Source organism: Microchirus variegatus, assembly GCF_963457635.1.
Source record: "Microchirus variegatus genome assembly, chromosome: 1".
NCBI classification, from domain to species: Eukaryota; Metazoa; Chordata; class Actinopteri; order Pleuronectiformes; family Soleidae; genus Microchirus; species Microchirus variegatus.
In genome coordinates, this window is record NC_139802.1 from 3,964,839 (window position 1) to 3,976,308 (window position 11,470).

Genomic DNA, 11,470 nt, shown 5'->3' on the forward strand with positions numbered 1-11,470 from the left:
TCATGAATGACTTTAATACAATAATGGCAGTTTGTAGATGTTGTCAGGCAGAAGATGTTGCATCTTTTTTTTCCTTCTCACAGGAATCGTACGCCATGCTTCATAAATATGAGCTGTCGGTAGCAAAAGAAGAGGCAGACAAGGTGGACACGCTGCGTTACACGTGGGAGAAGCTGCTGTCCCGGAGCACAGAGATACAGAACGAGCTGGTGGCCCTGCAGCCAAACTTCAGACAGGAACTGGTCAGCAACGTGGAGACTTTCATGCAAGACTGTCAAAACTTTTACCAGGATTACGACACGGTGAAGACAAATTCCACATAAAAGAGCACATTCTGTACAGTCAAAGCAGCCATTTTGACAGGTCACAGGAGGAAAAATGTGCTTTTCCTGCTAAAACATGTCAAAACTGTGGTTTTTTTTTTTAAAGACTTAGTTACATGTTAGGCAGGAACAGCTGATTAACATTACTTATCCTCTCATACAGGACGGCCCCATGGTGGTGGGGTTATCTCCTCAGGATGCCAGTGACAGACTCATCATGTTCCAGGTTTGTTATCAATGATCTGAGTTAAATTAACTTGAAAGTTGACCTGGTTCCCAACTAATTATTTTCTTTAGAATCGGTTTGACAACCTGTTCAGGAAGTACAACACATACTCTGGTGGAGAGGAGCTGTTTGGACTTCCTGTCACCCAGCATCCTCAGCTGTTGGAGATCAGGAAGCAGCTGACTCTGCTGCAGAAGCTCTACGGCCTTTACAGCAATGTCATCGAGACCGTCACTGGTTACTATGATATCCTGTGGGCCGACATCCACATTGAAAAGATCAACAATGAACTAATGGACTTTCAGACAAGGTTAGACATAGATACCATGGACACACCAGTTTAAACTAAACCTGAAACAATCGAGACTTAACAGAAATTAACCAATGAGACCTTTTCTTTAAACCTGTTAACGCCCAGGTGTCGCAAACTGCCACAGGCTCTGAAGGACTGGCAGGCATTTTTGGACCTTAAGAAAACTATTGATGAATTCAGTGAGTGCTGCCCCCTACTGGAACTCATGAGTAACAAGGCAATGATGACGCGCCACTGGAAGAGAATCACAGAGGTCAGAGAGTTTTATTTTTGTTTGTCCAGACTTATCTACTGTATTCAGTATTAATATGTTGTTGTGTTGACATTTGGTGAACAGACAATCTAATGTCCTGCCTATGTGCTTTTGTTACCAGGTGACTGGTCATAACTTTGAAGTTGAAACTGATACATTCAAGCTACGCAACATTATGGAGGCTCCTCTGCTCGAGTATAAAGAGGAGATTGAGGTATGAATGAATACCAGGTCAAAGCAGATAATGCACACTAGTATTCTAAAGTCTTTTTGGTGTTTTCCATTAAAAGTCACACTTTTATTCATCAAAAGAGTTGCAAAATGATTAGAAAATATAGTTAAGACATTGACAAGATTAGAAATAATGATTTTTGATGATTTCGTCAAAGAACCAGCAAAACTGTTTTCAGCTGTGCTAACATCATTGCACAAGGGTTTTCAAGAGTTTTCTAATCATCCAATAGCCTTCTAGCGTGATTAGCAAACACAATGTACCATTAGAACACTGGAAATAGGCCTCTATACTGACACCAGACCAGACGTTTTCAGCTAGAATAGTCGTTTACCAAATTAACAATGTATAGAGTGTATTTCTGATTCATTTAATGTTATATTCATTTTAAAAAAGTGCTTTTCCTTCAAAATTAAGGACACACTTTTGAACGGTAGTGTATCCATTTTATATTTGTAACAGTTTTCTCTGGTCAGTTGTATGATATAAAAATAAACTAATCTATGACCAGGAACAAATACAGAAACAATGCTATGGTGTGTATACAGAATATCAAAGGAAAAAGGTTTATAGGTCTCGGCATCGCTGTAGTTCAAGCAAGTTTTTTTTTTTTGTTTGCATTTCTTTTGCAGGATATCTGTATCAGTGCCGTGAAAGAGCGAGATATTGAGCAAAAGCTGAAACAGGTGATAGCCGAGTGGGACTACAAGACTTTCACGTTTGCCAACTTTAAGACTCGTGGCGAGCTGCTCCTGAGGGGGGACAGCACGTCAGAGATCATCGCCAGCATGGAGGACAGCCTGATGGTTTTAGGGTCTCTTATGAGCAACAGGTATGTCTTTGCTGAAACTAATCATCGACATTGTTCGTTTTTTTTTTCACTCACTGATGCGAGTTATTCGCCAGGTACAACACTCCATTTAAAGCCCAGATTCAGAAGTGGGTTCAGAATCTTTCCAACACCACCGACATCATTGAAAGCTGGATGACGGTTCAGAACCTCTGGATCTACTTGGAGGCTGTGTTTGTGGGTGGAGACATCGCCAAACAGATGCCAAAGGTACAATACATCAGATGTATTACTCTCATTTTAGGCTCTAATTTACTTTAGCATTGTGAGGAGTCATTGGTACTCGGGCTTAAAGCTTCAGTGTGGAACTTCTGTTGCCCCCATGAGGAATTCTAAGAAATTACTACAGTCTCTAGATGGCTAGATTGTGTCTTTAACCCCACTCCAACCCTCTGTTTCCCAGTTGCAATAAGCAGTCAAAGGTCCATGCTTATTTTTGGCAGAAGAATTTACTTCTGAAACGTTTTATTGGCTCTTCTTCTGCAGCACTGTTGTTTTACTCGTGCTATTTCACCTTCCCTACATCAGTCATTTTTGTTTGAATTAATTTGGTGCTGAAATATGAACATAGTGTTCATTTAGCAATTACTCTAAATATTTATTTACATATCTAATCTTATATATGGTCATTGGGAAATTTGGTTTGTAGGGAACAACATTAATACAACCGCTTGTCTTGATGATGATAATTCATTGTTTTGTTTTTTGACAAATAAACATCTAAAAATGCAAATAATACAACTCAACACAATATCCCTCAGGAAGCAAAGCGTTTCTATAACATCGACAAATCCTGGGTGAAGATTATGATGCGAGCGCATGAGATGCCAAATGTGGTCCAATCATGTGTGGGAGACGAGACCATGGGACTGCTGCTTCCTCGTCTCCTTGAACAGCTGGAGATGTGCCAGAAGTCACTGACGGGGTGAGTTGTAGCCAAATCTAAAATCATGTCAAAACTATAAAAATATCTGGACTCTTAATAAATGGTGATAAGAATTAACAAGATTTGCAGTCTGGTGCTATGTCAGGATTATATAGTATTACATATGCCTTGATGTACTCTTCCCTTTTCCTCCAAATGAGAACATGATTTGCAAAATTGACATTATATTCTATTCGAGACGATCTGAAACTTGTGATTGAGTCCATTAACTCCTCGGGATAATTGATCACTGATGTTGTAAATCAAGTGAGAAGTAGAAGCTAATTTCCCCATAGAGTTGCATTCAAATTGAGTTATTTTTCCAACCTTATTTCAAACAGCTATTTAGAGAAGAAGCGTCTGCAGTTTCCTCGCTTCTTCTTCGTCTCTGACCCTGCACTGCTGGAGATCCTGGGCCAGGCCTCTGACTCCCACACCATCCAGGCCCATCTTCTCAACGTCTTTGACAACATCAAAGTTGTCAATTTCCATGACAAAGTGAGTATTTTTTTCATGGAGCAACTTAAAGTGTGTAATTTTCCCCCCTCATTTTTGAAGAAAGAAAAGAAAATGAAGGTTCACACAAACATCTTTCCCAGGTATACGACCGTATTCTGGCTGTTTCATCACGGGAAGGGGAGACTGTGGAACTGGAGCGTCCGGTCACAGCAGAGGGGAATGTGGAGTTTTGGCTCAATGCTCTGCTGAAGGAGTCCCAGAGGTCTTTGCACTCAGTGATACGACAGGCTGCCATGGCCATCCAAGATACAGGCTTCCAGCTCATTGACTTCCTAAACTCCTTCCCTTCTCAGGTAACAGCTGGGGTCAATCTATGCGGTTGTGATAAGAAAACAGGTTAATTTTATGGATTGACCAACAGTTCGATGATTAGTTTGACGTTCCTCAACACATTTGACCGTGATGCAGTTATTAATAATCTTCCTGATCCAGGTGGGCTTGTTAGGCATTCAGATGATATGGACAAGGGACTCGGAGGAGGCTCTGACCAATGCCAGGTACGATCGCCGCATTATGGCCAAAACCAACCAGCTCTTTCTGGAACTGCTCAACACACTGATCGACATGACCACGAAAGACCTCGGCGCAGTGGAGAGGACCAAGTATGAGACCCTCATTACCATCCATGTCCACCAGAGGGACATATTTGACGAGCTGGTGAGTTTGTGTCTTAAGGATTGTTCAGCCTCAGACACAAAGGCAGTCAATTCTATTTGACTAAATCTTCAAAGCTTTTTTTTAATGGCAGCCTAGGGATTTTACGATGTAGAGAAAAAGTTGTATTTAGATTCTGTGCCATTGACCTACAAGTTTTATTAAACATGTTTAACCCTTAGTGCTCACATGGCACTGAGAATTTGAACTGACACAATTTCACAAATTCAATCTGTTTTTTTTAATTTGTACTTTATGCTCATAAAAAATAATTTCATCAGATTGCCTATAGGTTGTGCTGCTGAAAAAAAGAATGTAAGACACTCTATATTGCATTCTTTTGTAGTAATGTTCTCAGGTCCTGTCCCACCGCTCTGCTACACTTCGACTGTTGTCTCGTGTTGCCCTTCTTTGTGTCTCTCATTTTTAATTGAACATTTTCTTCTACCACTTTTGCCTGACATATATTTGTTCCATGTGCTCTCACCTCCTTTCTGTCATCCCCCTTTTACCTGCATCTCAACTTATTTCTAACTGTAACCTTTCTCTCACACCATACACTGAATTTTGCCCTTATTCTTCACATCCCCCTTCTCTCCCTCTCTCCATCGTTTCCCTCCTTCCCTCTCGTCCTCACTCCAGTGTCGGCTCCACATCAAAAGCCCCAATGACTTTGAGTGGCTGAAGCAGTGCCGTTTCTACTTCAACGAGGACACGGACAAGATGATCATCAACATCACAGATGTGGGATTCGTCTACCAGAATGAATTCTTGGGCTGCACTGAAAGGCTCGTCATTACACCCTTGACCGACAGGTAGAAAGTCAAACACACACACACACAGACATAGGTTTGTGCAGCTATTCTTTTTAGGACACTGCATTGACTCCCATTCATTTAGAGAGCCTAAACAAAGAGTTATACCTAAACTGAACCATAACGTAATAAAGTAATGTCTAACCTCAACCTTATCCACAGTTTAGATCTTAGCCCTGAACAGTTCCTGTGTGGTTCTGCCTCAATAGGACCAGGTTGTCTCCACGAGGGCGACTGGCACACTGTCCCCATCATAATGTGACTGTTAACAGATATAGGTCCCTGGAACACAAAGGATCAAATGAACGTCATTAATGTCTATGATGATGAAGTGTGCGTGTGTCTGTGTGTATCTGTTTGCTCAGGTGCTACATCACCTTAGCCCAGGCTCTTGGCATGAGTATGGGTGGAGCCCCTGCTGGCCCAGCAGGAACAGGTAAGACTGTGACATCTCTTAAAATACTTGTTTCCTCTTGTAAGGGTTAGGGTTAGGAGTACAGACATGATACTAGTCAAGATGTAAATGAGTAAAATAAACACTTGGGTCTTCCCATATTATAATAAATCACTGGTTACCAACCAGGGTTCTTTTCCAAGATGAATCTGAATTGTTGTTTATTTATTTTCAATATGTTGTCGAGCCGTTTTTTGTTTGTTTCAAATACAGTTTTCCTTCATTATTCAGAGTTTTCAGCATTGAATGCTTTTCCTTTGTTACCAGGCAAGACTGAGACTGTAAAAGATATGGGTCGCTGTCTAGGGAAATACGTAGTGGTCTTCAACTGTTCAGACCAGATGGACTTCAGAGGTTTGGGCCGAATATACAAAGGTAAAAGTCACAAAGACTATTAGTGCAAATATTTGATTTAAAGTCGCTAAGCATAAAGTTATAGATCACAAGAATATACAAAGAACTGCTGTTCTTCATCCTTGTATTTATTTAATATTTGTATTGTGTTTATTCTTTTAAACTGATTTATGTTTTTACCCTTTTATTCATCTGTGAATTTAATCCTAGAGATTGAAACACACATGCTTTTTAAAGTAGTTTTTGCACGCTGCATTTTTAAATTTAGTTTCCCTAAAATATAAGATATAGGGGATCTCTGAAAACAATGTATTTTATTTGGAAGCACATTATTCATTGCTTAGAATATTACTTTTCAGATCCAGACATTTTAGAGCTTGTATTTTTAAGAAGAGTTAATGTGTGTGGTTTTTATATCCTGCGTTTAATTTAATTTAAAACCTTATATCAGCTTTAGTTTTGTATGTGCTTTGGTCAGTGTGTGTTAGGGTGTATTTTTTTAATTTAAATGAATAATAACTGCACACAAAGAAGAGCCTGAATAGTTTGTAGTTGGCCAGTAATTGATTTGCATCAGAGTGGGTATAAAATAAAGTGTTTTCCATTTCCAGGTCTGGCACAGTCTGGTTCTTGGGGCTGTTTTGACGAGTTCAACCGCATTGACCTCCCGGTTTTGTCCGTGGCCGCCCAGCAGATCGCAACAGTTCTCACTTGCAAGAAGGAACGTCGGCAAAACTTTTTCTTCACCGATGGAGATAGCGTGGATATGAACCCTGAGTTTGGCATCTTCCTCACCATGGTCAGTAGCGCAACAGTGAGGGAGGTTGTTGTAGACCATAACAGGTTAAAGCTGTTGTTCATTAAAGCTCAATTCTTACTTCTCTTATCCTGGATTAGAACCCAGGATACGCAGGTCGCCAGGAGCTTCCCGAGAACCTGAAGATCAACTTTCGATCGGTGGCCATGATCGTCCCAGACCGTCAGATCATTATTGGGGTCAAACTAGCGAGTTGTGGGTTTATCGATTATATGGAGCTGGCCCGCAAGTTCTTCACTCTTTACAAGCTGTGTGAGGAGCAACTCTCCAAACAGGTAATAATAAAAAAAACAAAAAACGGACGCAAATCACTTAATCTTCTTCTATCAGATCATCATTATAAACTATGTACTTCACACATTTACATTTTTAAACCTTATTTTTGTTTTTATTAATTTTGTGTACATTACAACAGAAAAGGCAAAGGCATTTCTAGGTCTAAAATAGGGATGATTCTGTAATGTAGTACATTTTGTTCTTTATGTCTCATGATGTAGAATATTATTATGTATTGATTTAAAGGCTTTTCTGATACTGTTGCACTTGTTTTAACATTAAACCTAACATGATATTTGCGTTGGGACTTTGCTAATAAGAATAGTAAATTAATCTGACCCTGTGTTGACCCTCACTGATGTTCACATCACTTCATACTGGCCTGTGACTTGGTTTTTTATCATCTTTACTATTATTTAATTTGCTGTGCAACTGAAATACCAAAGTTTTAATGCTGAAAATAGGATTAAGAGTGGGCTGGTTTGCTAGTTTATAAAGATGAAGAAATTGTCATCAAATGAAATGTAAAATGTGAAATACTCTTTTACTGTCCAGGTTCACTACGACTTTGGGCTGCGGAACATCCTGTCAGTGCTGCGGACCCTGGGAGCGGCCAAGCGAGCCAACCCCAGCGACACTGAGTCCACCATCGTCATGAGGGTCCTCAGGGACATGAATCTCTCCAAACTGGTCAGTGAAGAAGAGAAAACAAGTTTAATAAATCCACATGATAATAATGTAGAACAAAGTTCAATCAATTTCATATTTAGGCCAGAAACTGCAGGTTTGAGTACAGACTAGACGAGAATATTTAATCATCAGATTGATTTGACATGAACTAAATTCAGCGTTAATACTAATGTTGATCAAAGTACTGTATCTGCATCTGTGTGTTTGTTAGATTGATGAGGATGAGCCGCTCTTCCTCAGCTTGATCGAAGACCTCTTTCCTGGCATCCAACTCAACAAAGCGGGCTACCCTGAACTAGAGGCAGCCATTGACAAACAGGTAGGAGACAAAGCAATGGATGAGATTGTTCAGTGGTTGTTTGTGAGGGAAAGAGAGAGAGAAAATACAGTGGGATAGAAAGATGGAGGAAAACATGGCGATGGAAAGAACATACAAAAGACAATGGTATTGTTTTAATACAAAAAGGTTAAGTTGTTTAACTTCTATAGCCTTTCAAGCAGGCATCGACTTCCAGATTGTTATCTAGTCATTTTAAAATGAGTTAACTTCTGTACTAGAACAATGTTAGAACAACTTAGGTTTACCTACTGAAACTTAATTAATATCTTCAATATCCAAAAATTGTCATAATAAAGATAAGAAACAGCATAACAAACAGTGTGTTTATACTCAAATTGTGCTGACTCAGATTGAAGAGGCAGGTCTGATCAATCATCCTCCCTGGAAGCTGAAGATAATCCAGCTGTACGAGACGCAGCTGGTCCGACACGGCATCATGGCCCTGGGTCCCAGTGGCTCTGGAAAGACAACATGCATACACACGCTGATAAAAGCGATGACAGGTAGGATCTTGTGCATGTGAAATATGTGACGTACACGTATTACTTTAAATGTGTGGAATCGTATCCATTGTCTGTTGGTCCTAAAATTGATTCTGCAGCATGTGAAATTGTCCCCGAGGTCATGAAAACAACTGGAAACAGATTCCCTAAGAATTGGTGTTCAATTTTATTTATTGATTTATCTTTTTCTGATTTTACTGATTAATAAACATTATTCATATTCATATATTCATACAATATTATGATTAACTGGCTGACTGTGGAAACCTGAAAGACAAGAGGAGCTTGAGACATGCTCAAATGATGCCTCATGAATAACTGTGTACGCTGGTTGGTTGGTTTTTACATGCATCCTCTTGTTTTAATACATTTGTGTGTTGCATATGCAAACCTTACATGTTTAGGATTGTGTTTCTTCTGCTAGAGTGTGGTCAGCCACACAGAGAGATGCGCATGAACCCCAAAGCCATCACAGCCCCTCAGATGTTTGGACGTTTGGATGTGGCCACGAACGACTGGACTGACGGCATCTTCTCGACACTGTGGAGGAAAACACTGAAAGCAAAGAAAGGTCTGGAAAGTTGTTCAGTCAGTGTTCATTTCATTATTTTAGGTGGAATTAGCTGACGTGACTGAAGTTCAAAAATATAAATGACCAAGTAGGGCAGCCTATGGCCTTTTGCTTTGAATTTTCACTCAAACCCATGTTATAAAGAATGTTTTTGGTCAGTCCTTTGCTGAGTTACAATTTGGCCTTGACTTATAACAGGAGTGTTTTTTTCATCCTCAGGAGAACACATCTGGATTGTCCTGGATGGACCAGTTGATGCGATCTGGATTGAGAACCTAAATTCCGTTTTGGACGACAACCGAACGCTTACACTGGCAAATGGAGACCGTATACCGATGGCTCCCAACTGTAAGGTGGTATTTGAGCCACATAACATCGACAACGCCTCTCCAGCCACTGTCTCACGCAACGCATGGTGTCATGAGCTCCTCTGTGCTCAACTGGAGTCCTATACTGGAGGTAAATAAATTATATGCACACACACACACACACATATATATGTTTGTTAATAGGGAAATTATATTACAGTAATCTGTCTCATTTATATAGTAATCACCAAACATTAGCTTCATAATAACAATGGAACATGTGTGTGGAAGGAGGATGATATATATATATATATAATTATATAATATTATACATTTTAATTCACTTACATTTTCATGTGAAGCTAATGCACTGAAGTTATCCTAATGATTCTTATTACCAAGTTATTACCCAGATATTACTTTGGCGATACCAGGATACTACTGTCCTATTATTTCCTTTTTTCCATATTTTTACAGTTATTGTTACCTTCTGAAAATTGCTTTAGAACTATGATAATATAAGATAATATTATCTCCCTTTTCCAAAATTATTACCATACTGCGTTAACTTTTTTAATGGTTGCCATTTCTGAAAATAGTGCTGTCAACACAATGATGTGTTGTGTCTATAAAGCAAAACTAATCTGCACTTCCCATCGTTACCTGTACCTCTGAATATAAAAAAAGGGGGTTTAATCTATGATCTCAATCAAGAAGTCTTCAGTCCAGCGATGTGCTTGCTGCATGCTTTCAGGGCTGGTTAAAGAAACGCTCCCCCAGGAGGCAGAGGTGCTGAGGGAGCTCTTTTCCTCCTCTTCTCTGAGCTCTATCACTTCAGTATGCAGTCACTGGAGTCCAAGATGGACATGCTAGAAGCCTTTGTCATCATGCAGTGCATCAACATGCTGCAGGGACTCATACCATCTAAGGTAAAGTTAAATGTCTAAAAATCAAAAAAATGTATTCCCCTACTTTTACATGTAATCTCAGTGCAACGGTTGTTGCTGTACAGGAGCAGTGTGGCGATTTATCCAGAGAGCACTTGGAGCGGCTCTATATCTTTGCCCTGATGTGGAGCATCGGAGCTTTATTTGAACTGGACGACCGGAAGAAGATGGAAATTGGCTCAGAGGGAACAACAGTATCCGTCTAAATTTGCCAGACATTCCTTGTGACAGCGAGGACAATATGTTTGACTACTACGTCACAGCATATGGTATGGATGCATATTGACAAACAGATGCTATCACATGTAGAATAGCTGGTAGCAGGTGTGTATTTATTAAAGTGTACCATGAAACTTTTCGAACCGAAAGAAGGGTCATGGTTTGTGGTTCTCTACAAGTTATCCGTTAAATAATGCTCATTTTTCCTACTTCCAGGTGAGTGGGTTCACTGGAACACCAGAGTGGAGGAATACGTTTATCCATCTGAAGTCACACCAGAGTATAGCTCCATCTTGGTCCCAAACGTGGACAATGTTAGGACAGATTTCCTCATTCAGACCATCGCCAAGCAGGGAAGGTGAGGTTATAATATATACACTGACAGTGTTTGTCTGTGTATATTATGGTCCTTGTCTACAGGAATGTTTGGGCATCATTATGGACATTTTTGTCTATTTGGGCAAAATGTTGCTCTTCATCTGGCCATCATTTTGGCTGTTTGTGCACAGAAGGTCTCTCTCTTGACATATGTTGGAATTCAAATTTAGATTGTTCTAATAGATCAATAGAACACTGCGAAACAAATCTAACATACAATACACACGATACAAACTGCGTATTATGGAAACATTACAGATTAATTAAGATTGTTTCTGCCTTTTTCTGCATAAATATCTTAACTTCAGCCCTGCTCAAAACAACCAAATATTCAATCATTTTGAGGATTTTAACCCTTTAAATGCCAGTGTGATTACTTGTACTGACGTACTAATTTTACATTTAACAAATGTTGGGTGGCTGGGAGATATTTTGTCTAAACTTTGACATATTCAAAACTGATTAAAATACTATACAGTACAATATACTATACAATACTGTGG

At 39.6% G+C, this 11,470-nt stretch overlaps 1 protein-coding gene across 1 annotated transcript in view; it reads left to right on the forward strand.

Annotated features, from left to right (window-relative positions):
* LOC310931943 (dynein axonemal heavy chain 5-like) overlaps positions 1 to 11,470 on the forward strand; it is a gene marked incomplete at both ends in the record, with an annotated part of 50,876 nt that overhangs the window by 19,838 nt on the left and 19,568 nt on the right. The window contains 29 exon segments of the mRNA XM_083895189.1: positions 84 to 302; positions 487 to 549; positions 621 to 859; positions 968 to 1,115; positions 1,237 to 1,329; positions 1,980 to 2,179; positions 2,254 to 2,407; positions 2,959 to 3,122; positions 3,464 to 3,620; positions 3,722 to 3,934; positions 4,074 to 4,298; positions 4,938 to 5,110; positions 5,476 to 5,546; positions 5,832 to 5,939; positions 6,530 to 6,717; positions 6,816 to 7,010; positions 7,567 to 7,701; positions 7,913 to 8,020; positions 8,391 to 8,544; positions 8,969 to 9,115; positions 9,335 to 9,530; positions 9,532 to 9,574; positions 10,178 to 10,199; positions 10,202 to 10,234; positions 10,237 to 10,352; positions 10,436 to 10,541; positions 10,544 to 10,639; positions 10,806 to 10,937; positions 10,940 to 10,947. Coding sequence (XP_083751315.1) covers positions 84 to 302; positions 487 to 549; positions 621 to 859; positions 968 to 1,115; positions 1,237 to 1,329; positions 1,980 to 2,179; positions 2,254 to 2,407; positions 2,959 to 3,122; positions 3,464 to 3,620; positions 3,722 to 3,934; positions 4,074 to 4,298; positions 4,938 to 5,110; positions 5,476 to 5,546; positions 5,832 to 5,939; positions 6,530 to 6,717; positions 6,816 to 7,010; positions 7,567 to 7,701; positions 7,913 to 8,020; positions 8,391 to 8,544; positions 8,969 to 9,115; positions 9,335 to 9,530; positions 9,532 to 9,574; positions 10,178 to 10,199; positions 10,202 to 10,234; positions 10,237 to 10,352; positions 10,436 to 10,541; positions 10,544 to 10,639; positions 10,806 to 10,937; positions 10,940 to 10,947 — 3,906 coding nt within the window.